General features: G+C 41.0%; 1 protein-coding gene across 5 annotated transcripts; it reads right to left on the reverse strand.

Moving 5' to 3' along the window:
• Window positions 1-26,792, reverse strand: MRAP2 (melanocortin 2 receptor accessory protein 2). 5 transcript variants are annotated; one of them, XM_030039351.1, is made up of 6 exons: window positions 26,702-26,792; window positions 20,777-20,874; window positions 16,276-16,380; window positions 14,980-15,129; window positions 9,551-9,650; window positions 1-4,773 (listed from the first exon to the last, which is right to left on the reverse strand). In XM_030039351.1, exons 4-6 carry the CDS (start codon window positions 15,104-15,106, stop codon window positions 4,380-4,382), a joined length of 621 nt encoding a protein of 206 aa, XP_029895211.1. In that variant the 5' UTR covers window positions 15,107-15,129; window positions 16,276-16,380; window positions 20,777-20,874; window positions 26,702-26,792; the 3' UTR covers window positions 1-4,379. The 5 variants fall into 5 exon arrangements, 4 of the variants coding, with proteins under 4 accessions (XP_029895211.1, XP_029895218.1, XP_029895228.1 ...); XR_005934234.1 differs by lacking the exons at window positions 20,777-20,874; window positions 26,702-26,792 and having other exon boundaries at window positions 1-248; window positions 977-4,773; window positions 16,276-18,892; XM_030039358.2 differs by lacking the exons at window positions 20,777-20,874; window positions 26,702-26,792 and adding an exon at window positions 19,975-20,499.

Below are 26,792 nucleotides of genomic sequence, written 5' to 3' on the forward strand. Positions count from 1 at the left end.
AGAGGTCATTAGCTTTTATTGTATTCCACTGAGGATTTCAGTGGTATCTTCCAGAGTCATAGAATTATATACTCCTGGTGTATGTTTTTCCTCTTCTTATGCCATACTATTTAATTATGCATTTCCAGGAGGCGTTATAATGGATGGATTAAAAGAATCTTAAACATCATTTCTTTGAGTCATTGACTTATGTTTAGCTGGAATTCATTTGTTTATTATATTCCAGCTGCTTTGCTGTAATTTGAATTCTCATGTTTGAAGCTTTTAGGAAACCAAGTGAGCAGTTGGCTGGGTGACTCAGTGACCTGGATTACAGAGAAGACATTTACTTCAAGAGAGGAAAACGGGGTCTGCAGAAGAGTATCAGGTCTGATCCTGGCACTGGTGGCAGAGACATTAAGTGTTACATTCAAGTTCTCAGAAATACATGTCAAAACTGCTCATGTAATAAATTATCATGGATGAAGACTTTATTTGATTGATAGTACATAATACATTTTGGAGTCTGCCACTATATCCAGTATTTAACCTAGTCTAGAAAAAAGAAGGAAAACAGATCTGTGTACTAGCACAGCAGTGCAAATACCTTTCTGCAGGGAAGGGGGGCCATGCATCAAGTGCTGCCCTGACTCTCTTGAACAGAAAGCCCTCTGATAACTTGGAATGGTAATGTTTAGCCTTTCAAACAGCTAACTACATACCTCTTGTCCAAACATAGGAAAGCACAGGCCTCCAACTCTTGCTCTTGTTGGAGAACATGCGGTAAAAGGCTCTGCCTCTGTGCTGTCCTTGCTACTTGTCAATACCTGAGGCTACCAAGTAAGTTCAGTCCAGCTCTACACTATCTCCTGCTGATTTATTTAGCTTTGTCATCTTTCACTGCCAGGAGGATAGAGCAGAGTAGAAGGGGAAAGCACACTCAAATTCCTCCTTTGCCAGTGGCTTGTGAAGGGTTTTGTGGGGTTCTTTTAATCACAGAGTGGCAAAAAAAGTCAGTAACAAGTATTCAAGAGCTACAGCTCAGGTGCAAAAATACTAAATTGCATGACAAATACACATCATTTACTTCACCTTTTAGCCTCAGAGACCATGTATCACTGGATTTTAGAAAAGTTCATGGTTTTACCTTTCCCTTTCTTTTCTTTATGAGCAGGGATTTTTTTTTTTTTTAAAAAGGTACACAACTGAAACTTGTTTACACAGAAGAAAATTTCACAAATATTCACCCTTGAAAACCAGAATACATAACTTGACCTAGTAAGTTCTTACAGAATACAATACATGTTTATGCAAACAAACATACGTAATTATCTTAGGGGAACTCTACATGAGGTTAAATCTACCACAGGTGATGCATTTAGAGTGAGTTTTGAGAAAAGGCCCTGAAACAGACAGCCCAAGCAGTAAGAAAACTTGCAATAATTTGATTTTCAAACACCATTAAATTCTGAGTACTCCTTTTGAAGGATTACCCTGGTCAAAGCACTTTCTATTCAATTCATAGTAAACCAATTCATGTTGGTTTTCTGGGAAGAGATGAACTTTTTAAATGTTATACAAAGTTGGTTATTACACCAATCCCCTTTCCCTGAAGGCAGAACATCGTGTCTATTTGTTCTTAAAAAGGAAAAAGAATGAATGAACACCTTTAACATAACTGCTTTTGAAGACTGCAGAAAGATTCTGCCTTTGCCTTTGCCTCTGCTCTAAAGGAGAGGCAGAGCAAAAGTCTGAATCAGACTGTATTGCTGCTACAGTGCTTCTGAAGTCATGTGGGAGCTGTGCAGTGGGGACTGCCAGATTATTTTTCTGTAAAAAACAGCATGAAGGACTTATTTAAAGATAGAAGGGAGATAAGATGAAAAAAGCAGAACCATCAGGGAAGAACAAAAGCAGGAACCAAAAACACTGAAATACCTTTACAGGATTAATACATGCTTCAGAAGGACACTAAGATTACAATTCAAGTGTGTTATAAGTTAAGTTATCCTTTGATCATGTTATTAAATACCTTTCATCTAGGCGTTGTCACCAGCATCCATACACATGGATACTTCTCCTTTTTCCCCAAATTAGCAGTTACGCACCGAAACAAAAGCCACAAAGATTCAAGGTAGCAGAAGAAAAAGCTTAGGTTAGCCCACTGGGAATAGCAAGCCTTTCTTTTTATAAAACCAGACCTACATTATTTTAAAACTAAGTTTCAAATGCTTTAAAAATAAGCTTTATTTCTCAATTGCAGGGGGGATGGATTCTACAGAGATTTTCTCCTCATTTAAGTAGCATGTTCTGTTTTCATGCATGGCAAAGGAAAAAAATAAAAAAAGAATAGATCAAACATCACTGAAGGCAGCTAACTCATCCAGAAGTAGGCTATAAAAGCTACCTTTAGTAGAAGTCCCAGAGCTTGTTAGCAAGAAAAATACTGACCTTCAGTTCAGAAAAAGCTCAACCATCAGATAGCTAACAGTTGTTTGAGGTGCCTTAGCAGGAAGCAGTTGCCACATTCAGAAGGCAGATTTCCCAGATTTCTTAATTTGGGAAGGGAAAAGGGAAGTCCACAGCTACAGCCTTCATAGTTGTGGTTAAGTACTTACTGTAAAAGGAGGCCTTTTTTTCTGCACCTGAAGCAGCATACTGAAGACCAACATTGCAACCCATGCAGCTATGCTCATGAACAGGGTTCACCTCAATCTTCTCTTGGGAACTATTTTCAACAATAATCTGCTAGTTTTAAACAGTCTCTGCTTTGCTTTAAGTATAATCCCATTACTTTAAACACTAGGAAGTAGTGCAAGAATTAAATTTGAAAACAGGAAATTTAGGTATAAGTGGTTTATAGTAAGGTCACAGGAGATAAAAACAAAAGAGATTTCCCTCAGTCTTTGTATTCTTTAAATGCACAACACATTCACTAATTTCTCTATTTGTCAGGTGAAGGAAGAATGAATTAATCAGCATTTAAGTGTCTGAAGAATGTATCAGCAAGCCCTTGCTACATTTTCACTCTGACACAAACATGTTGTATAGCTAGCAGGCTAGTTTCAAGAAAACTCAGTTAGGCACAGTATCTTGAATCCCCTAGTTTCATTTCAGTTAAGAACTTCCTGCAAAGCACTCTTACTCCAAATCCAGCAGAGGATTTGAACCTGGTTCCTCTGCATCTAAAACCATTTGGCCATTAGTTACAATCTTTTGAAGAAAGCTGAAACATGATTTAAGTACTGGCTAAGTTCCAGAACCTTATTCCTTCTCTAAAAAATAAACTTAAAGGTTGAAATTACATCTATTCAATTCCTTAACAAACCTTTCCCTGGGAGAACAGCTGTGGTTGCAACACCATCCCAACTGCGTACAAAAAGAAGACGGAGCAAGTGCACCTCAGCTGTGCTTTTGGAGCTGGTCCTCTGAACAACGGAAAGCCTGCTACCCCTTCCATGGCCTACTGGCAAGAAAGGGCTGTTTATAGAGCCAAAAAGCACAGGAGGTTCAGCCTATAAGCAAAGCATAACACCAGCTTAACAGACAACCACCGTTTGCATATAGTAACTCTATTGACAAACAAAGAATAGTTTTTATCTGATTTCCTGTGATTTACCTACTGAATCCTGCACTTACCAAACTGGAAGTTTGCATCAGCAATTAAAGTCAAATTACTGTTTGTGTGTAGAACGCTAATTCCAGGTCATGGTCACCACTGGGCAGCTGTCAGAATGTCACTCTGAAGTACTACAATTACAGGCACCAATTTGCTTTTACTCAGCAGCAGGTGGTGGTAGCATTTTGTAAACACTGTAACCAAACAGTTATGCAAGGTATTCCCTCTGGAAGCTTTGTAAGTTGGATTTCACCTGCACCAAAAAGCAGTTAGAAATCAGAAACTGAAGTTAACACCAAGCAGATATCCATTGTGCTGCTTAGATTCAGGTGTCCTTTTTGGGAGTGGCAAAAGCTGCAGAACCTCCCAAGGGGCTGCCTGTTTATTCCTTGCTTCAGTCTTAATTTAAGGTTTACACTTTTCTTGGCCAAGGAGTTTTCATACACCTCCCAATGCCAGGCTCCAGCCTTCATAGTCCCCACAAATTAATATGGTATCCTTCAGAAGCTGGACATAAGCAGTCATTTAAAAACAGAAGAAAACAAGAAAAAAAAATCAGGAAGCAAAAATAATGCTGGGCAAAAAGTTTAGACCACAGAAGGCATCAGAATAAAGCATTTAGTGTTTTACTTCTTGTTTAAACTGAATTCTGTCAGCCCAGCCAGTCTTACATACAATAAAAAGCACAGACCTGAAATACCTTCTATCAAAATACTAGAAGGCCAAGACAGGCTTCAAACTGGACAATAACAGTAATGTTTACCTTAAAGTAAAAGACTTTTCAGTCAAGGATCCGATGGGAAGATTGCATGACTGATTTGCTTTCTAAAATGATTGGTGGCTCTGAGATGAGGAGATCATCCTCACCTAGTGAAGAGTTCTGCTCAGTGTTCACAAAGTTAGGAATGTTAAATTTTGTAAGACAATTTACGTCCTCCTCAAACATTCCACTGTTCCTGGGAACTTCCTGGAAGTGGACGTTATTTTCCAGACCTGGACCTTTCTGACTTTGTTTTGCTTTGTCCAAATGCTCCACTTCATTAATACAGAAATGGAAAAGTGACTGGGATTCTTCAGCTATTTGACGAGAAAAGACCCTCTCCGACTCCAGAGGTCTTCCAAAATCTGCTACAAAGCTATTCATGCGAAATCTTTTTTCAGAAGGTTCTGCATTGCTAGGAGGAAAAAGAAAAATAGAGTAAGCATGAAAGTAGAACTATTTGAGTTCTTAACACCAAATTTGGTTTCAGCAACCATTGTGATCAGGAAGAAAGGAAATCTACAGCTTATCTACAACAAACTTCAAAAGCCAGCACTATTTATTATTTTCTGCTGAAGCTATTTTAAGTCTTGATTTGTCATGATAATTTTCCATGGGAACAAGTTATCAAAGCCAGCACTCTTAAATGGCACTTCTAGTAATCAATATACTGTGATAATTAGCTCACTGAATGAACTTAGAAATACTCTTCAGTATTTCCTCTTGGTATCAAGTAGTATCAAGTAGTAACAAGTTTTTTAAAATGGCTTATAGAACACTTCCAAGAAAAATCTTTGATAGAGAAAATCTTTCCGAGAGACAGGCAGCATTGCTGTCACTAAAGGCATAATTTGAGTGCTTGGTTGTCCGGACATCAAACCATCTTTTCCACTGACTTAATGCCATTCAGATTCCCCAATTAGGAGAGCTGGAACTAAAGACTGGTATAAACACTGGCGTCTTAAGTCAGACACATAGCCCAGGAAGCAAATCTTAATATCTTTCTTGGAGTTTTCTAGAAGTGTTAGCTCAAGCCAGCTCCAAGCTAGATGGAAGTTTTACAGATAGTAATACATTCTTTGTCAGGCTGAGTTTATATGCTATCATCACAAAATACAAGTTAGTTGCATCTGAAAGGCAGTAGAAGTATTCAGAGGATGGGTAGTGAAAAATCTAAACATTCTCAGAAGATTAGTTTTGTTAAGTAAGAATTAATAAGTCATACTGTTTACATGTGAACATGTAGCAAGTGAAACTGAAGCCAAATAGTTGGATGCCTGAAGGTGCACACAGTACTTACAGAGATTTCAGAGAAACACTATACTTCAGTTCCCTCGAGCCTGCAGTAGGAGGTTAAGTGCCTACGTGCTTTCGAAAGCCTCAGATGGCACCTTCAGAAATCTACCCCTAAAACCTTTAAGTTCACAGGATACCTACCATTAGTCTTTCAGTCATAGTTAATCTTAAAAGATCCCTGCTTCTCAAATGCTAATTTGAAGTGAAGCATGTAGAAGCATAATGTTTAAATTGATGCAAGACAGACCAGTAACTAAGTAATAATCTACTGTATACACACCAGGAGGCAAACAGACTGGAATAATACTGTGGTAGCCTTCAGAACTGACAACTGACATTTATGTATTTATAATGCAACAGAAAGCACCACTCCGAATTTAAGTTGCATATATAGTTTTGCAAATCTGTCACTAAGAGTTTCTATGTAGTATTGTATATTTTTGGATTCCAAAATCCACCAACACTATATTTTTGTATTTTGGGGAGAAATTTTTTTTTTTTTTTAAACTAGACTAGTAACTTGCATAGTCTTGCTCATTACAGTATGCAAGTATACCTCAGCGTATATCTTTTCAGAACACTCAAAATAAGAAAAGCAGCCTCAGAAATCCCAGTTTTACTGTGGAAAGGAACGCAGCCACCTGGACAATAAAATCCCTTTTGCAGTATTTGGGCCAACAGGACCCTCTGAGTCCCAGAAGCTGCCCACAGGAGAGCAGGAAAGTGAGTGCCAGACACCTGAATCATCATACATACAGAAAACCACCCAAAACAAGCAGTTACCAGTGAACTAATCCAAGCTCCCTTTTCTGGGAATCTCCCAGCCTACAATGCTGGGTTCTGGTCTGCTGGATTCAGTATTAAGCTCTGGACTCTGCCCACTGGACTTGAGTGCACTGTCAGGGTACAGACCATTTTGCCCAGTATACCCTTCTAACAGGGGCACACTGGTTTGGGACTGACACTCAAGATTCCTTATAGCTTTAACACCCCTTCTCTCAACACTCCCTGAAGTGACCTGTGGTACTTGGCAAACCATGGAAAGGAATAAGTAGCCAGTCCTCCAAAATAGCAGGGTTTAGCATCCCAGAGGGAACTTTGGGGAATCTAAACAGATCCTTAGTACCAATCCAGAAATGCAACCCTGAACCTGAGAAACCTTCCTGAATAAGTTTTCAGCAAACACATACATGTTTCTGTAGAAGAAGTTTTTGTTTCAGTGGATCTGCATTTCTCTGAGTGGGTCTCATCCCAAAATCCTTAAAAAAAAGTCATTTCACCTTTACTGCAACTAGTTCTACAACCTGCCTCAATAGCTGCATGAAGCTTTGACGTTACATCAGCTGATATTTTGTACAGAGAGGTTACACGAACACATGCATTTGTTGCACAAATGCGTTTTTAAGGATTTTTTTTAAATGCAGAAACAAACATAGCATACTGTCTTCTCCCAAGTGATGAATGAGAATACTTTTCAGGCAGAAATTCAGAAAGATTGTCAACGCTTTTTTTTTTTTGTTGTTGCTCAAGCTAATGTTCTACACAAACTAATACACAAGCAAACAAAAGTAAAGTGCAACAGGCATCTTTTCCGTAACTAATTAAATTTCTACCTCTCCCTGACCATATCCTGACCCTTTTCTTCTGGTCTGAGAATGTACCCAATTTTGAACATCTTGTACAATTTTGAGAAGTACATGCTATCATACCCCTTTATAGTGAGCCAAGAAAAGCATACTAGAAAAATCAGAGTATTCTACTTTAGATCCATCCATCTGAACCCAGTTACACTTACCTCTCACATTAATGGTACTTTAAAGAACAGCCAAATTGACTTACTGAAGTCAGAGACACATCCATCAATCAGGCTGAATTTCTCCCAAGACCTAGGAATCCCATTAACATCTATTTCTAAAGAAGGGCTGCAAGACAGCCCACTAATGAAATGATGAGTCATGAAGAATCCAGTCAGGTATAAAGACAGAAGATGCAGGCAAACTAAAACCACAGTCTGCACTGGTTTTACAGGTTGGTATTTATGTTCTCCAGTTTTTATATAAACGTATCAAAAATAAGAGCAAACAACAGTATTCACTGCCCTTAGCATATTCCTGGATGATATATTTCCAGTACCATACACACTTGGTTATCAAATCTCAAAAAACCTGCTCAAATGTGTTAAAGGTGCCAACTCAGCATACATAGTAATTGGGCAAGCATTCAAGCACATGGCTCCCAAAGCTGCAAAGGAGGTTTAAAACAAATACAGAAAGGAATAACTGGGCTCTCTTCAGCAAATGAAGAAAAATTATATTAAGAGTTAGACTGGAAGGGACTTCTGGAGGTTTCTAGCTTAATGCCCTGATGAAGGCAAGGCCAACTCTGAATTCAGAGCAGGTTATCTGGATGTAGAAGTTGACCAAAGACAGAAGTTTCACAAACTCTCTAGGCAACCTGTTCCAAGAAAATTGATGGAGAAAGCAGAAAAACAGTGGGAGATATCAAGCAGGCCTCTGCTACCTGAAAGGACACTTTTACAAGTGTACAAACTTTTGACAAATATCCATATTAAATTCTCTTTCTGTATATTTGACTTCATCACTTCTTCCCCTCTCAAATTATTTATGTGGGATACAGACTCAGATGCTCAGTTAAGAAACAAGATCTTCAGGGAAGAGGCAGCACACCAACACTCACAAGAACTTTAAATATATTTGGGAGCAAGGTCTGGCTACTTTATGACAGTCTGTAAGGGAGGCAAAAATACCAGCAAGTCAGTTCTGGGAAGATGAATTCTTCTGCCTCTATTTCCTTCTCACAGAAAGAAAAATTTAGGAGCTCAGAAAAGGCTCACAATGTACGTTATGTCCTCTCTAATATGGCCTGGTCTCTAGAGATGTGCTATTACATGAAGTTTCAGAGCCAGCCTACATATGACTAAATAGCAAAGGGCCTTCAGTAGGCAGAGATAGGCTGGCTGCTTTAGGAAGTGATAAGCACTAACAATTGCCTTTCACAATCAACTTCTCATCACTGCTACCTGCCTGCAGGCAATGTCACTCTCCGGAGAGGCTTTTTACTTCTACTTTTTGGCATGCAAGCCTGAGAGAGGTGGGTTCAAACTTTCTCAGAGGAAGAGGGACTGACAGCCTGCGTGCTGTGCAAATGCAGATAAATGGTTGAGGCAAGGCATGGTCTGCACATACTTATCAGCCAGAAAGAACAAGAAAAAAAGGTTAGTTTGTGGCTTTCAGGGGCCCATGGTGTTAAACAAATGTGGAGCTCATCTGTACTTCAGCATCTACTGGAATTTCTCAGCAGAAACTAAGACACTCTGAGACTAGGGGAGCTACAGAGTTAAGGGAAGATTTTGTAACTACTACTGATCTATCTTTTGGATTTCAACACACAAACACGTGGAAGCCTGCCAGACTTCAACTTCCTTAATTTAACATCTGCACTGCACTTTATTTGTATATGCTCTGTCAATATTCACATTTCTCTGTTCTACTCCATCATAATGTGAGCCTAACTAGAATGACCCCATTTATTTGCAGAACAGTAATCTAAAGCCAGCTGTTTGGCAGCCTACCCACCAACTGCTTTCTAGCATGAATATGCATACATGCAGCTATTCCCTTCTCTTACTGCATGCCTATGACTATTTGCTAAATAGGGAACACATTAATACAGTTCTACAGAACTGGTCTCCTAGAAGTGCTTGGAACAAAGATTATTTGAAACAAAGATAGACTGCACCCTTTCATAAGAATGGACTAGAACAAGATGGTGCTGAGCCAGTGCAATGTCAGCACTGTCGCTGCTTGTTCGGGGGCCGCAAAGAACAGACACACCACTTAGCAGGCTGGATTTGTTATTCCAGTTTTCAGACTCACTCTTGGTGTGGTGCTCCTGTCTTCGTCAGCAGGGTCAGGACAAAAAACATGAAGATGACAAAAACCGCAAGACCAACCCAAAATCCAATCACAATGGAATCTGGTGAAAAAGAGAAAACAAGATGATCAGTATTTCACCTACACGTGCAGAAAGTTTCCTTCCACATGCAGCATGACTGCAAGCCCCAAAAGACTTTGCAGCTTATTCCTGGGTGGCAAAGAGGAAGGACGACCAGATTTATTGTTTTCTATTTTTAAACAGAAAGCTACCATTTAAGGTCTCATTTCTAGCCCAAATTTTACTGACGTCTGGACAAACCAGAAACAAGCTGAAAGAGGGAAGACGCTGAATTCTCTTGGTTAGTAAAATAAGAGCAGCTCCCTTTATGATGCCTGGCCCGTTTCCAAGCATTGCTTTGGAAACAACTTCAGTGCTAGAACTCAGGAGAGAGGATTGTTTGATTTTCAGCAAAAACCTCTGTCCCTTTAGAACAGAACCCCTGCTATTTTAAATTATTTCTGCCCCAGACCATTAGGTTTCTGCGTTTTGATGGATTTCTTTCACACAATAGGTTTAGGAGGATCTAGCTTTCTTTCAGTGGTAATAAGGTTCTGAAATAAACAGAACCACAGATAAAACTATCTGCTACCTCAACAAATATAAATAACCAACGTATACAAGACATTTTTGAATAATTTTTAATTTGGGTTTCCAACTTGCATACAGAAAACTGCAATACAACGTCAGAGGAGCCAAATGGATTTGGACAAAAAAGAGTCAAACCGCCAGTTAATTAAAAGGAAAACACCAATGCAACAGCCAAATATAGAAGCAATTGGGAAGAGCACGCACACAGGCAAAAAGCCATAAAAACGTACCTACTGTTAGCATTTATAGCAAATGGACCCATAGATAAATTGCTAGTCCTACTTAAAACAAATTTATGTCCGCTTATGACTTCAAAGTTGATCCACAGTTGCTTTCAGGAACTTATTAAAAGAGGTCCAAGTGGGACAAACCTATTTCCAGACAACAATCAATTGATAAGCATGGCGCAAAGTTACAGAGCACCAACACAAAATATGACCTGGTCCAGGACCCATAGTATACAGGTACTTTTTCACCTGTCATTTCAGTTAGTTAGTTTTTGTTCATGCAAATATTCAAAACTTCCACTGTAAAAGTTCAAAAAATTAACATACAAACATGCAAGAGGGAAGTCTTGGTCAGGACAGGTATCCTATCTGCCCTTAACCTCTCATTACACAGCTACTACTGAACCTCAAAGATCCTTGCTGGCTGTAAAGCTACGTGATGATCTGTCTGACCCAGTGCAGCAGGCACAGCTCAGAACTTTAGCCAGCCTGTTCAGTCTCCTATAGGACTAACTGAAGATACCAGAAAACAAGGAATCAGCTATCCTGCCTGGTGTTTGACCCCAACGGTTAATCACACTCCCACTGTGAAATATCTTCCCCACTAAAAGGCAGATCTGGAAACTGGAAATCAATTCAAACCATTTGCTCTTTCTCTGTGAAGTCGAAGTGCCTGCTGCAATTTGAGGTTTTCTCCCTGTGAAAATACTTTATCACAATCAAGTCACTCCTTAATCCCTTTTTCTGGTAAGCTAAGGAGGCTAAGTTTCAAGTCTCCCACTGCAACATTTATTCCATCTCTCATCTGCCACATCTACCCCACTCAACCCCCTTTGTAAAACAACTAGAGGGTAGTTCAAGTATAGGTCTCCATGATGGGATAGGCAGGAGGGAAGTTTGTAATACTTTTTGCTTAAAGCATACTGGTATGAGTTTATTTCTGTAATTCCATGCATTATGAGCCCTAAATCATTTTCAGCATCATTCTGTGAGTATAGCCTGAATTCAGTGGCTCAAGATGCATCCTGTGTTTGGCCTTACTAATACACAATGGCTCATGATTATCTACCATCCTACCGGACTTTGTAGTACCTGAAAATTTCATCTAAACAGAAACATTCCCATTAAAAAATTTACCACTCAACCATTTACAGCTACTAGTACCTACCAATTAGTCAGACATGCTTCAATGATATGCAACTGCATTGATCAGACTTTACATTCTGGTTATCAAGTAAGATGTCTAAAAATTATGCACACAGATTATATTGATCAAGCTGCAAAACAACTCATCAACTAAGGGGAAAAAAAAAAAAAAAGAAGATTCTGATAAATTACTACTCCCCACAAAAATCACACCTGCCAGCATTGTGTGCTGAATAACAAGCCTGTCCTGTGGTTTGTTTGGTGTTCCCCTACCAACAGAATTCCTAAGTTTACTGAGCCTAAAGCTACATCTCCCTTGTTTTATTGTGGCTCCTGACACACTTCCAACCCTCTGCTGTATCAATTACAAAACAAATCTTTGGATTTGTTTAAAATTAAACCAGGTGGCCTGAGTTCTCTTCAATATTTCATTTAGGTCTCACTCATTTAAGTGCAAATTATCCAAACCTACTAACTTCTAAACATTTATTCAAAATAAACAGTACATAACACATCTATTAAAAAAATATGGCACATAGGACTACATTTATAATACTGTCCCAAGTTACAAATTGATTGGGAAAGTATCTCATCACTTTCTCAAGTTGCAGTATCAGCCTTCCTTTTCTTCCTAACACAGACTTGTAACATCCTGGCAGCAGTTCCAACTCCCCCGATCATTCCTACCTATTTTACCTCTCTCTAATGTTACTGATGTTTCTTCTGTTCCAAAGGCACGAAAAAGGATTTTATTCTTATCTCTACCAGTCACAGATTATCTCCTGGCTATCTTTATCTATTTACTTTCTGAGGCTTTAATTTACAAAACATCTGGCGCCTACTCTTCTGGATTTTCTGATTTCTAGTTCCTGTCGTCACTTCTCCTCAGGCAGAACATACTTTTTGCTTGCAAAACAGCTTGCTTTTTTTTTTTTTTTTTTTTTGTAGTCATATATTTGAAAAGTCAGTGTGGCATTTGAACACCTCATCTTCTCCCCACCTTCACTTTTTTTTTTTTTTTTAAGACGTATTTCTGTGTATTAGATTGTTTTGTAAATACTTTTCTACACAGGTGACTTTGCATAAATTTTTCTCTGCTTTCAGAAAACAGGCTTCTGAATTCCTTTGTATATACATTAAATCATTAGGAACCTCCCCTTGCCTACAATTAATTAAATCAACATTAACCTGAGAGCAGTCCCCAACTTTCTCCTGTGGAATTCATCTTATGTTATGGTTCAAAACAGTGCCCTCTCATTTTGGGTGAAATACCTTGTGTAACAGAAATAAATGAATAAATAATAATTTTTTAAAAAATCCCACACCTGTAATTTTAAGAGGGACCAGTGATGTTTTACAGCTGTCCAAGCGTCACTACCAGCCTACATCACCTAAACTGGAGTCCACTCCCCTTTAAGCTCTCCAACGTAAGTTACAGGCATTCATTAACACCCCTTCTTTGTCAATATTCAAGATCTCCTTCTTAATACAACCCCAGTGTAATCTCCTCTTCTCCTTCCTCCCCATCTTAGGATTTCAGTGAAGTTAAATGTCTGACCACATTGCCTCCATATTCCTCGACAGTCTCAACTCAGCTAGAAATAGCTAGAACAAGAAACATACAAAGAACATACCATGTCAAGAAGTATCATGCCATACACAACATAGACCATTCCTTTACTAGATTAAACTCAGCCCTCTGAGAATGTATGCAGAAACACCAAAGTAAAGAGCCAATTCCAATCTGTGAGTTAAAACGCCCCAAAAACCTGAAAAGAAAAAAAAAAAAGCCACCACCACAAACAGAAGGGACTTCCTAGGTGACTGATTCAATACCACTATTAACCTCTTTCATAAGTCTGTCAAGCTGCACCTGAAAAGCAGTTGTTACTTCTGTCCCATTCTCTAGTAATTGTCCGGAACCCTCCTGCTCTACGAACAGCACAGCCAGACAGCAAAGCTGAGCTGCTACGCTTAGCGTGGCAATCACTTCAATGGCTATCCAAGACCTGTTTTGCCACTATACCTTCTGTAACTATCATTTATATTTTTTTCTCCTGTCATGCTCTTTGACACACTGAGCTAAAAAGAAGGCATGTACATAACACTGCAGCTGCTCTTTGTAATCAGTAATCTTTGTAATCAGGTTTGGCCTCTGATTAAGGGGATGAATGGAATATAAATTAGAAACACAATAAAAGCTAACCTACATTTTTCAAGTACCTAACATTTGTAAAAATACAGACAGTAATCAGCAGACTCTTTTTGGGGAAAAAAAAAGTAAAGTACAATTCAGGCTAAGAAGCAAATTCAGCTCTAGTTTTTTTAAAAGCATTAATAACTTCAAGAAGTTTGTTCTGTCCCTTACAGAGCCTCCCCAAAACCTCCTGACTGTGCAGAGCCATGGGAGATCAGCCTTTCTGGGCTGCTGTGTGCCACTCCAGGCACTCCTCTTTCCTAGTCTGAATCCTCAGCATGCCAAATGAGGCACTCCAGCACTGCATGGAGACCCTTCCCCAATACTTCGAAGACTGATGCTCAAACCCTCTCACAGTGCATCCAGCTCAGAAACAAAGAAAGAAGATGGTTTGCTTCTCTTTGGCAAAGTTCTTCCAAAACACATCCAATAATTCTGAGTTTGTCTCTGTTACTTTTTTTTTTTTTCTTTTTTTGTTTCCCCCCGCCACAACCATCTCCCCCTAAAAATAAAAAAAAAAAAAAAAAAAAAAAAATTCATAGAAGCCAAAGCTATTGTCTAGATTTTAAATAAATGTTGGTCCAGCTGTACTAACTTGTCCTAGCTAAATTTCCTCTCAATTCCTACCCATAATTTTCATCTCTCTGGTTCCTGTCCACCACTTGTGACTTCTGCTCCAGTATTAGCAGAACACTGAATTTAGCACACTTCTCCTATGAAGAAAGTCCCAATGATAAAAGTTTCTTCAGAAGGAGAAATTTCTTCTTTTGTTTTAAATCTTTTAAAAGCCTTAAGTTTATTTTCTATCAAGAAAAACAAAAGCAGTAAGGCTGCGCACCACTGCCTTTTTAGCATTAACAGGAACAAAAACAAAGCAACACGGATCATACCAAGTAGTCACCAGAAGCAGCACTGGCTGTATTTGCTGTTATAAACTGTTCCTGATAGTCTGATATTACTCAGTATTAACAAATTTCTACCACAGCCAAGAAATCCATGGTTCTCAACTGCACAAGAAAAGCAGTCAACAAAAGGACACAGAATAATAAACAATTATAATAATCTAATAAACAGAGTAATACCTCTAATTGCTGAGAATCCAAGAAATTAGGAGAGAGATATTTCTGTACAATAATCAGTTACAAATGAAGAGATGAACATTAAGATGGGGAAGCTCAGCTGCAATAAAGTATGTCTCTACTGAACTTACATTTATGAGCCTTCAGGCCTTCAAATGACACTGGTCCGTACTCATAGTACTCGTACTCCCAGGTGTAATCAGAGTTAGACGAGGCCTGCTGGGAGGTTCTGTTAGAAATCAGCCTCAGGGCAGACATCTCGCACCTCAGTAAATATACACCTGAAATGAAATGCGTTAACAGACACTACATACTTCTAGCACATCTTTTGATTTTATAAAGAATCCTTTCTTATTTACAGGATCTCTTCCTCATCACTGTTCCCAAGAGCACCCACTCATGCTTACAAAGGCTCTCTCTCACCTGTTACTTCAAAATCCAGTATCACTGCCTCATCAGACAAGGCTATCACATCCCCTCCCATTCCTCCCCCAGTCTTGGCTGGCCAACCACCAGTCAACACAGAGCTTCTCTTCCATGGAAAGAAGAGAACCTATGTTCACCTCCAGAGAGGCCTGTAAGTGTACAAAGTATCAAACCCAGGCTCCTCAGATTGAATATAGCTTTCATAGCTCAAAAATAGTCAATACCAAAAACCACCAGCCTCAGCATCTTAGGATAAATGCTGCCATAAAAATCCCGGTGGAGAACTGGCCAGACTACCAGGCTCAAAGGGTTATATTATCCATACAAAGTCCAGCTGGCAGCTGGTTGTCAGTGGTACCCCTCAAGGACTGATACAACGAAATGGAGTGCAGTTGTAGCAAGTTCATGGATTACCTGGGGGACAGTCAAGAGGCTGGAGCACAGACTGCTACTCAGAGGGACCGGGACAAGCTGGAGAAAGGGAGTGACAGGAGCCTCATGAGGATGACCAGTGCAAATGCAAAGTCCTGCATCTGGGAGGGAATAACCCCATGCAGTAGTACAGGCTGGGGGTTGACTGTTGGGCAGCAGCTCTGCAGAGAAGGACCTGCGATGGACAAGCTGAACATGAGTCAGCAATATGCCTTGTGGCAAAGAAGGCCAAGTATGTACCAGGCTGAATTAACAAGAGTGTACCCAGTAGGTCAAGAGTTGGTATCCCCAATAGTAGAAAGACACAGACACGCTGGGGCAAGTCCAGTGGAAGGCCGCCAAGATGGTCAGGGAGCTGAAGCACAGGATGCACGAGAGCCTAAGGGAACTGGGTTTGTTCAGCCCAGAGAAGGCTCCAGGGAAGACCTTAGTGCTGTCTACAGTTACAGTCAGAGGGTGCAGAGATGACAGAGCCAGACTCTTCTCAGAGGTGCACAGTAAGAGGACAAGAGGCAATGGACACAAATTGGGAAACAGGAAATTTAAGTTAGACACAAGGAAAAATTTACCTGATCTAGTTGAACATGGTTTGAGCAGGAGGTTGGACCAGATGACCACCAGAGGTCCCTTCCAACCTAAATTTCTCTGTGCTAATGAACAGTTTCAATACGCCACTAAGGAAGAAAAATAAAACAGGAGTGATTTTCCCCACAGATTAACAAAAACTGCAATGCAACATGAAGCATCATTAAATTGTCTCGATAGATATTTCTGTCATTACCATAACACCGCACTAGGGATTTCCATTTTGCAGAGTAATTTTTTCAGAATATTAGACAGTTTTATGCACACTAAAAGAGAACACATCTCTGCACAAAACATCTGCTGCAGCAACTGGAGTCAGGACATCCCACTTGAAACATATTACAAAATACTTTTTGTAAGAGCAAATTGAGCTTTGGGTAATTTTGCATTCAATTAAAACTCAGCAGGGTGAAGACTTCATGCAGTTCCTAAAACTATTGTTATCAGTTGTTCTGTGGACAATGAAACTTCTCAGAGCACAAAGTCAAATCCAGATAAACTTTCTTGAAAAGAAGGGCCCCTAAATAGCCATGTCACTCAAAATAACTGAAACTTCAGTCCTTCCTAAGGATAATTAGATTGATTAAGGCTGTGCAAGTAAAGTACATTGTTCAAGTGCTAGGAGGGACATGCATAAAGAGCGAGAATCAGGCACAAAATGAGGAACACAAATTCACCCAAGAAATATGAACAGCATTTCAAATTTGTAAAAAAGTTCTTTCTGCAACTATTTCACCATCAGCAAATGCTGGCAGGAATGCCTCAAAACAACTTTAAATAAATAGTGAAGTATGCCTGAAAAAGTAACCTTCATACCCAGTTACAGTTTTCAGAATCTTAAACACATACCAAAACTTGACTGACAAGCGATGAATCCTTTAAAACAAGAAATGGATCTATTTTTCAACTCAAACCAGCTTAGTTTTCACAATGAGCAACTTGCCAACAGGACAGGAAGAAGCAACCAACCCCATTCTTGGGTAAGATAAGGAGCTTCACATTACCCTCATCCTCCTTTGGCCACTCAGAAAGCTCCCAGTGAGAATAAACAGCCTGAAGCACAGAGGAAAAATAAAAGAGACGGCTGTAATGGACAACCCAGTTCATGGCTGAGGGTGTTTCCCATCCTCTACTTCCAACCCTTTAAGGACATGACAGAAAGAAGTAAGTCTAACTTTAAGTGCCTGTGTTAACAGTAAAGTTCCTCCTTTGCCTTCCCAATAACTAGAAAACCTTCTTATTTCCTGGAATCAGAGATAATGTGTAATTAAGCTTTAGACAGAGTTCTTTTTTTTTTTTTTTTTAATCAACTAAAGCAACTGCTGCCTCTGTGAAAAGCAAACAGCACATAGAAAAACCTAAGATTCCTGTCCTAGTTTGCTCCCATCTCAGCTCTGTCAGTTGTCTCTTACAAGATTTTGTGTTTCATTTTGTGACTGGGCCCTAAGAGACTACATGGTGCTGCACAGGGTTCCCACTATCTTTTTTCCCCACCTCCTTAATGTTTGGTTGATGACGTGTCTGTCTCTTGACAAATTTTATTAGCACATTCCTGTTTAAGGGCTGCTTTTCTCTCCTATAGCCTTCCAGAGAAGTCTTTCATTTAAATATTTCTCATATGGCATCACCAATGTTCATCATCACCTCCTCACTTTTAGTATTATATAAAGAGCTGAACGGGAATTCGCAGGCAGAAAACATCAGAATAGGGTATACGAACAGTCCGAAAAGTGTTTCCTCTTCCACCTCAAGTGCAGGCAGATGGGATTAATTGGGCCACCTGCTGATCTCTCTCCCAATCTAGTCACTAATGTACATTTATGATTTACGGGGAGAAGAGCCACTTCTAGGATACAAAGAATCTGTCCTGGTTTAGTCTTAGGTTAGGACTAGAAGCTCCAGTGTTTCACCACTGACTACAAGGATTTCTAGACTTACTTTCACTGTAGACAAGCCACTGTCAGAGGGAGAGGTGCTAACTGAAACCTGGGTCACCAGCTCCCAGCCTAGCCTGTGCATCAGGCTTTGTGGGACATAAAATAAGCCTCTAAATCATCCAGTACAGCTAAGCATAAGCATTGTCTCAAACTAGCTTACAGCTCACTTGTAAGCTCTGTCTGTCCAAATGTCTCCAAAACCTCAGCCTGAAACATGCTAAAACAAGTATTTTATTCTACTTAAAAAGCCAGCCTAGCATGGTGAACAAGGACCAGCACAGCAAAAGCACTGAATATTAAGACCTTGCATATCCTGAGGAAGAGCAAAGCAAAGCAAAGCAGGGCAAGCTGGCATGTTAGCAGCCTGTCAGGTGCATTTGCCAGGCTGCAGCAGGTCATGGAAGGACTGCGGGTTCCAGATAAGGGGTTCAGGGAAGGAATTCCCCCAGGAGACACACTCAAGTGCTCTTTCTGCCAGGAATGGACAGCAGTGATTCATCCCACATGCTCTGAGGCATGACAGGAAGCTCTTCTCATTGACCTTGCTGAGGGCTTTTTGGGGGAGCACAGGAGTTTAAGGCAAACATGAAAGCCCCTCTGCTGACTTTGATGTGTATGGATGCAGATAGCCTTTCCTCACCCTGGCTCATTTCCTTCAGGAGCAAGTAAGTGAGCAACAAAAAGCTTCCCTTTGATCAGTCAAGATACCCAAAAGCAGGGCCGTGTTCAGTGCTGCCAACCAGGAGACTGAGGCAGGTCAGTTTCTTGAAAACTAAAAAAGGCAAGCACTCACAGCCTTCTTCTAGAGCATCAGGTTGCTCTCTCTGCAGATAAAGGATGTCAACAGGTACCCAGACACTCTCCATGGAGACACGACACGACTGCAACTCCTGGAGCTGAATTATAGCTTAATGAGAACTCGTTTGTAACCTGTGTGAAAGTTTGTAAGGTCACAGCTTGCCTGCCAGTTTGACCATTGGACTATATTTGCACAAAATCCGCATCTTTGAACTGCAGCAGCAGGGCATCAAACACTGCTGCAGTTGGACTATTTGCTTCAATCTGGACATTACTGACACATTGCACAAAGCTCACAGCCAGTTACCTTTCAAAATGAGTCACTGTAAAGGCAGAGCTGCACACACACCTGTGCTGGTTTTGCCTAAGATAGTTATTTCCTTCATAGCAGCTAGTATGGGGCTGTGTTTGGGATTTGTGCTGAAAACTGTGTTGATAATACAGAGATGTTTCCCTTATTGCTGAGCACTGCTTACACAGTGACAAGGCCTCTTCTGCTTCTCACACCACCCCACCAGCGAGTAGGCTGGGGGGACACAAAAAGTTGGGAGGAGACACAGCTGGGACAGCTGACCCCAACTGACCAAAGGATATTCCATACTATATAACATCATGCTCAGCATATAAAGCTGGGGAAGAAGAAGGAAGGGGGGACGTTGGGAGTGATGGCGTTTGTCTTCCCAAGTCACCGTTAGGCGTGATGGAGCCCTGCTTTCCTGGAGATGGCTGAACACCTGCCTGCCCATGGGAAGTGGGGAATGAATTCCTTGTTTTGCTTTGCTTGTGTGCGCGGGTTTTGCTTTACCTATTAAACTGTCTTTATCTCAGCCCACAAGTTTTCTCACTTCTACTCTTGTGATTCTCTCCCTCATCCCACCAGGGGGGAGCGAGTAAGCGGCTGTGTGGTGCTTAGTTGGCAGCTGGGGTTAAACCATGACAACACCATACCTGAAGCACAACTTCATGGCTTACACCATCACTGGGGCCACAAAGGCAAACCTGGTGTTGTGTACATCTGAAACTGGCCTTGTATGTAACCAGCAACAACTACCTCCAATCCTGACCTCCATGCACAAGAATAAATCCATGTGGACTGGTCAATGTACTGTTCGTTTCTGAAGCAAGAGAGACTACCAATATGGTAGACACAAGCAACATGGTAAATTTTCAGTCAAAAACTATGTTTATTTTCCACATACTTCCATTCTGCTTACTGCCATAGAGTCTAAGCACTTTATAGTCTTCATATAATAAATGAACAAACTGTTGGCCCCTCGAAGACTGTGAAGATCCCAAAAGCCAGGGAGGTAAAAAAAAAGCTAGCTACGTTTCAAACTATGAGAAGTCCCACCCTGAGAAAGCTTAGCACTACACCCCAATGCATCAGCTCCATCAGCTAGGCAGTACAATTAACCCAGAAGTTGTTGGCTATGAGAAGGTAACAACTCAGGCTGTTCCTATATCCCCTAAGTCCTCATACCAGCAACAATATTCTGCATGGAGAGGAAGGGAACCAGCCACCACCACATTCCTTTTTACTCCATCCCAAGGACTAAAAGGTGAAATCAGAGGAAAAGAAGTTAATGGAAAAAAAAAAAAAAAAAAGCACAAACTTATTTACTGTGCACTGCATCAGCTGAAAGGTAATACAGATCTCACCTTTCTACAGCCCTACCACACGGCTACTGCACTGAACAAGCTGTGCCACTCCCAAGACTGACGAGAAAGAAGTCTGCAGGAAATACTTAACCAAATGGTCCTTGATTCTTGCTAATTCTCAAGATCCTAGATGGGCAGGATTTGAGATCAAACTTGTGGTCTTTTCAGGGGAATACCCAATCTTCCCACCTGCAATAAAAGAGAGGAAAGCAAGCTACACAAAACAAGTAAAATTTAGCAAGAAAAATACAAAGATACCTGAAAACTGACTGTACAATTAAAAATGAATCATACATGCCAACTTTGAGTGCATGGTACCTGGGACTCTTCTTGGAGAGAAAAGAAAGTACCAATGTTAGCAGTGGTTATGTTTGTGATTGATGCTCACAAACAGCATCATCTGCATGAGCTGTTGCACTAAAATAACAAGAATGATGCTGGATTCATCACAAAAGGATTTTGTAACAACGGTACAGAAAAATGCTTGTTTAGTCACTGCTTATCCTGGGAACTAAGGATGAGAAAGGACAAAGTTACAGACATCTGTGCCTCATGCTACTGTATTACACATGATATAACATACATTTTATCATCCTTATAACTGTGTAATGTAAACTAGACTCCAACAATAAACTACTTATACACCACACATATAAATTCTCATGAAAATGTCTTATTTTCCATGTACTGATGCTTAATATCTTGTGCTGTGTGTGCTGCAGTGTAAAAGGAGGTCTCCACACCATTGTATACAATTTACATGCTAATTGTATAGCTACTGCTTGTACTTAGTTTAAAAGCGATGACATTATGACTTTAAAGTAAAATTCAACAAATAAAAGACCAAAACAGCTTGCCAAGTATTTTCCTAAATATAATAATGATATATGCAAACACTAGCACCCACTTAGTAGTTCAACTCAGTAGGGGCCACCTGGAAGTTATGCAGAAACTAATATGAAATCATACCGTACTATGAGTTCACAGAAAACTATATAGATATGAAAATAGATAGAGCAAATACTACACAAGCTCATTCGTAAGCCTTGTCTGAGAAGACAGCTAAATTATACCCAACGTGGCATCACAGAAGCTATGTATTCCTTTTGCTATTGAAAAGTTTCGGTCCTGCACTGACAGTGAAGGGACATGGAACAGTTAGTACAGAGCTACTGGGACTTGCTCCAAAAACACACTGAAGCAAATAGCTTAGCTTTTTTTACTAACTCCAGTACCAAAAGCCTTAAAAATTACAGCCAGAATATACAGTCTTAAGAGACAGTATTATCTACAAATAATAAAGATATGGTAGCCATAATTCCATTTATTTCCTGCAGCTAGGTCAGAATTACACAATCAATCCATCATCTGGCTTCAATGTATGAAGTTGAGCTTCAGCTGAGCTCAGAAAGCATTTCATTTTGACATTCAGGATGGCAAAAACTGATACTACAAGAATTCACCCTTCCACCCAAATAATATATCTCTACACAAAAAAACCCTAAACAAGTTGACAGTTGTCACAGTCACAGTAGGAAACAAGAGTAAACCTTTCTTTTAAGCAAAGAAAAGTCTATTTTTCTGAGAAAATAACAGGTTTAAATTTCTGAGCATTTTTTAAGAAGGAAGATTATGCTTTCAACAGCCTTTTTCCAGACATGCCTCAGCTGAACCTCTGCTGAACCTAGTTCTGGACATGGCCCACGGACACAGCAGGAAAGGCTGTGTCAGAAGAGAGCTCTGGGTATTACTGAGCCTATTTTCCTCTCCCCACTAAAAGCCAACCTCCTCTTAGATGCACAGGTATGGCAGCTTGAAAATCCAAGTTCCCTCAAGACCAACCAGACTAGAAGTCCTATCAGTAAGCACTAAAGTACTGAGACCTTTTCAGTCCTGTCATGTTACAAATGCTGACATCAATGGTATATGTAAGTATATTCAACACTTTCCAAAAAGGCTGCCTTTCCCTCAGCTGTTTATATTACCACCAATTTTAACGTTTCACACTACAAATTTTTAACCTTTAACCTTTCAGTAAATATCACAGATAGAGATCCCAGGCTGATTTGTTATAGAAAGCCCTGAAATGAAAGAGCTCTGGCACATCCGCTAATGAGGTAAGAATAAACCATAAAGCAAGTTTGCAACTGGCCTGCCCTGAATGCCTCTGCTTTTGGGCTGCACTACTTTCCTGAACTTTCGTGGCTTGGCAAAGTAGCCTCTTTTTTTTATTAAATGTCTCTTTTTATTAGCTTTATTCCCACAGAAAGCTCAGTGCTGAAATGGGGATGTTTTGGATTCCTCGCTAACCCTGAAGTCTGTCAATCTGATGCCTTATTCTGAGTAGAGAGAAAGGAAATCTTCCCCCCTCCACACTCTTGCTATCAGCCCACTGCAGGTCAACCAGAATGGCTCCATCAGAATATGAGTTAGCTGTTAAGAGCTGTTTTTAAAATACCTTCTATTTGTGTTATCACATAAGAAGCTATAAAAAAAAGCAGCCTCCATAGTAGGGACAAAACAAACATTGTAATTTATCATTTTTTAAAACTAAAAGATGACATTAAATTTGAAAGCAAAAAAAAAAACCTCTTACTGTAAAAAGAATTTATGTCAATGCACATAACCCTATGTATAGGGTTACTAGACTAGATTTACTCAAATTGGCTAGTCTGCAAGTCATGAAGAAACACTGGAAGCATAGAGCTTAGTGTAGCCAAAAGAACAACTGAATCCAAGAACAGAAGCACCCGGGAGTATTTCGAATAACCCCAGGCTGACCATTTGTAACAGGGGCAAGGCTGAAAGAAGGAACTACTCTTGTGTGATTGCTTCTGGGAAACTCGGCACTGATTAACAGCTGAAATTACCTGGGCTCCCTTTGTGTCAGTTACCTGGGCCTGAAGACGCCCTGTGGCAAGCAGCAGAGGTGCTGCAGCCGCACAGGCCACCCTTACCAAACCTGCAGGGTGCCCTATCGCAATATGCCAGCCCCGGGTTTAAATACAGAACAGCTGTTCATAGGGTTGCACAGCCCAGAAAACGGGTAAGTGCGTTCAGGCCTCATTTCATAGCTCTGTTTTGGCTGTGCATCAGTGAAAAAAACACCAAAGCGCTGAGGCTGACAAGCAGAGCGGAAGCTGAGTATGTTTCCCCTCTCCCATTACAAAATAAGACTCTAATCTTCATGTAATGTCCATCTGGTTTGAAGTACAGGCCACAGCACACCTCTCGTAGCACCTCTTCACTTCTCAGTGGTTCTCCCCACAGAAATAGTTTTGTTCCTAGTCTACACTGAAGCCAGGGGAAGATAAACTGGCAAAGATGAAAAAACCAAACAGGTACAATAGACCATTTGTTCAGAGCTACTCCCACACTTGGTTATCTCAGCACCATGGTTTAACTGTGCTATGGTGGAAAAATCTTCAGCTTATGCTCTCACCCACACAGGGTCTGTGAAGCCATAATCTCTCAGATGCAAAGTAACGCTTGAGCTTTTCAATTTGAAGTCAGTTATGTATTACGTTTCCTCAAGAGCTAACAAAATAAAATAAAAAATACAGCTTTTCTTGAAAACTTCCACACTTGGATGACAAACATTTTCTGAACTTTTGTAGTTAGCCTGTAATATGATGCAGAAATTTTGCCTTAATCTGTCAGTGAGAATTTCAAACAGTCACTGAAATGGAGTTGTTTATTAAAAGTCAAACTGGTTTGGGATTTTTCCAACCCAGAGCTGGTTTTTTTCCTGTCTTTAGATCTAATTTTTTGCTCCAGTGCCACTGAAGAAGCAAACAATTTATTGTAGTGCCTCAAATACAAATTTCTTTTCAGGTAAATCAGACAGCAGTACACGACTCACAAGCACACATCTGAATTCTCCCATTATTAATCCCTGCCACATCTCTGTGCTACACCAGGCTATAAACAAGTAGTTAGGGACCAAGGAAACATCATTAAAAAGTACAACCAAGGCCCATTGCAGCGAGTATGCTGAATAAAGTCTTTATTTATTTGTACTAAAATTTTACCAGTAATAGCTCATATTATTGCTTCGAAGACTGGAAATTTGATTTCAACAGTTGAACAAGCTGCAAGAGTGTCATCTATGCTTCACCTTAAAACCTCTTCCACCACAAAGTGTATGTGGACAACCAGCAAAAGAATAGGTACTAAACGACTTTGTCCAGCTCTTAATACTCTGGATTATTTTTTTTCTTAAAAAAAAAAAAAAAAAAAGGTATTCTCTTGCAATAGCTTGATTTATTTTATACATTTTTGCTTGTGATTGATACGCCCAGAATGTCTCATTATTTTCAGCAACAACAGAGCCAGACTGTCCTCAGTCAATGGACAGTTCTCCTGTCATCCTTCTAGGTATTTACTCCTGGGGTAAAATATTGTCTTGACTCTCCGATCAGGAACCTGAATAGGAAACCACAAATGGACAAGGAAAAACAAGCAGTATTTAAGACTATTACCTGATTATCTCCAAGCAGAAACCAAAACATCTATTTATTTCCACAGTGGTTACGTAAATCTGCATCCCTGTGTATACAGCCTCTGGGGAGAGGCTCAAATGAGAGTAACAGACAGGAGCAGAGGGAGCAGCTCCAAACAGAGCAGTAAGCTGGAAAACACACCTGGAAATAGAAGTGCCTCAATGTTCTTGCAAACAAACCCCAACCATCCCTGCCAAGGCAGTTTAAGACAGCATTGGCACTGCTGTCCCATCCCTCTATCAGCTACAGCTGTTGCAGAAGTGGCAAACTAATGCTGTGCCTATGCTTCCAGTCACTGTCCAGCGTTAAGTGCTGGACAAGGTTGATATGCCAGGACAAGCAAAGCAGATGTCAGGGAACAGAAACTGTTCGGAGGGAAGCTTTGCCGGCTTGTCATTGAGGTGATCATCTCCAGCAAAAAAAGGGCAGACAGCTCAGGAGAGGGACCTGAACTGCCTACCATACCAGCTGCTATCAACAGGGGCTGCTCGCCAGAGGAGACTGCTAAGACGACGACTTGTTAAGAAAGACACTGTTAAGTGAGAAGGAAGGGAGGGGGGAAAAAACAGTATGAGAATCAGCAGAAGACTGGGGAAGCGCACATAGGGGAAAGGGAAGTGGGTAAAACTGAGAACAGGAAAAGTAATCTAAGGCTACATGGAGAAGAGACATTCATCCCTTCAGTCTGAAAGCACAAAGGGAGATGTCACCGGCGGGGGGGGAAGCACCGCAACAAACATACCACAACAAAACACACCACAAACTTTTTTTTTTCCCCCAAACATTTTAGATTAAATTTTTAACTTCATTCAAATGCTCAGGAGTCAGAGCAGAACACAACATACAGTCTGGGGGGGACCGAAAGTAATTTCCACGTATTCCAGGCAAGCTATATGCTTTCAAATACACAGACTTCCTAACATCAGAAGAAACCACACCGTTACAAATTCAGAAACGTGACACAAGCTTTCTGCAGGCGGCATTTTCCACATCAGTCAAACGAACAGTGCCACCTCAAGCTTTTTTTATTATTTCAAATAAAGTAAAAATTAGAGGGATACCTCAGACCTTAAGGCTTGCGAACGTCGACCGGAGTCGGTTTCGAAACCACCCCGCCGCCTGTTAACACGGGCTGAACCACAGGTACTCGGGGCAGCGGCACCCCACGCCGCGCTCGGGGCTTTCCACGCCGCCCACCCGGGAGCACCCACCGGCGCAGCGCCAGCCGCGGCGGCGGGCCCCTCCGCGGGGCAGCGCGGAGCGGGCGAGGCGAGAGAGACGAGGCGAGGCAGGGCAGCACCGCCCGCCGCTCCCTCACCCCCCGCCGCAGCGCCGTCCCCTCACCGCGCTTACCCGCACCGGGCACGTCCACCCGCGCCCCCCGAGCCGCCGCTTCGTCCCGGGCGAAAGGCGCAGCCCCCTCCCGTCCCGTCCCGTCCCGGGCGAGTCAGCGCTGAGGGGGATCCGGGCGGGATGAAGCCGGCGGGGGGTGGCGCCCACCTCCGCCCTCCTACCTGACCGGGCGGCGGCAACGGCCCCGCCGCGCTGCGAGCGGAGCCGAGCGCAGCCGAGCCGAGCCGAGCCGAGCCGAGCCGGACCGCGCCC

Source organism: Aquila chrysaetos, chromosome 2 (genome assembly GCF_900496995.4).
Source record: "Aquila chrysaetos chrysaetos chromosome 2, bAquChr1.4, whole genome shotgun sequence".
Classification (NCBI taxonomy): Eukaryota; Metazoa; Chordata; class Aves; order Accipitriformes; family Accipitridae; genus Aquila; species Aquila chrysaetos.

What these genes read in the sequence shown, in the direction of transcription:
- MRAP2 (XM_030039351.1), bottom strand. Translation starts at nt 15,106, where the DNA reads ATGTCTGCCCTGAGGCTGATTTCTAACAGAACCTCCCAGCAGGCCTCG. An exon ending in AGGCCTGAAGGCTCATAAAT is followed by an intron (nt 9,651 to 14,979) that starts GTAAGTTCAGTA and finishes CTTTTTCACCAG; the next exon opens with ATTCCATTGTGATTGGATTT. An exon ending in ACAGGAGCACCACACCAAGA is followed by an intron (nt 4,774 to 9,550) that starts GTGAGTCTGAAA and finishes TTTTCCTCCTAG; the next exon opens with CAATGCAGAACCTTCTGAAA.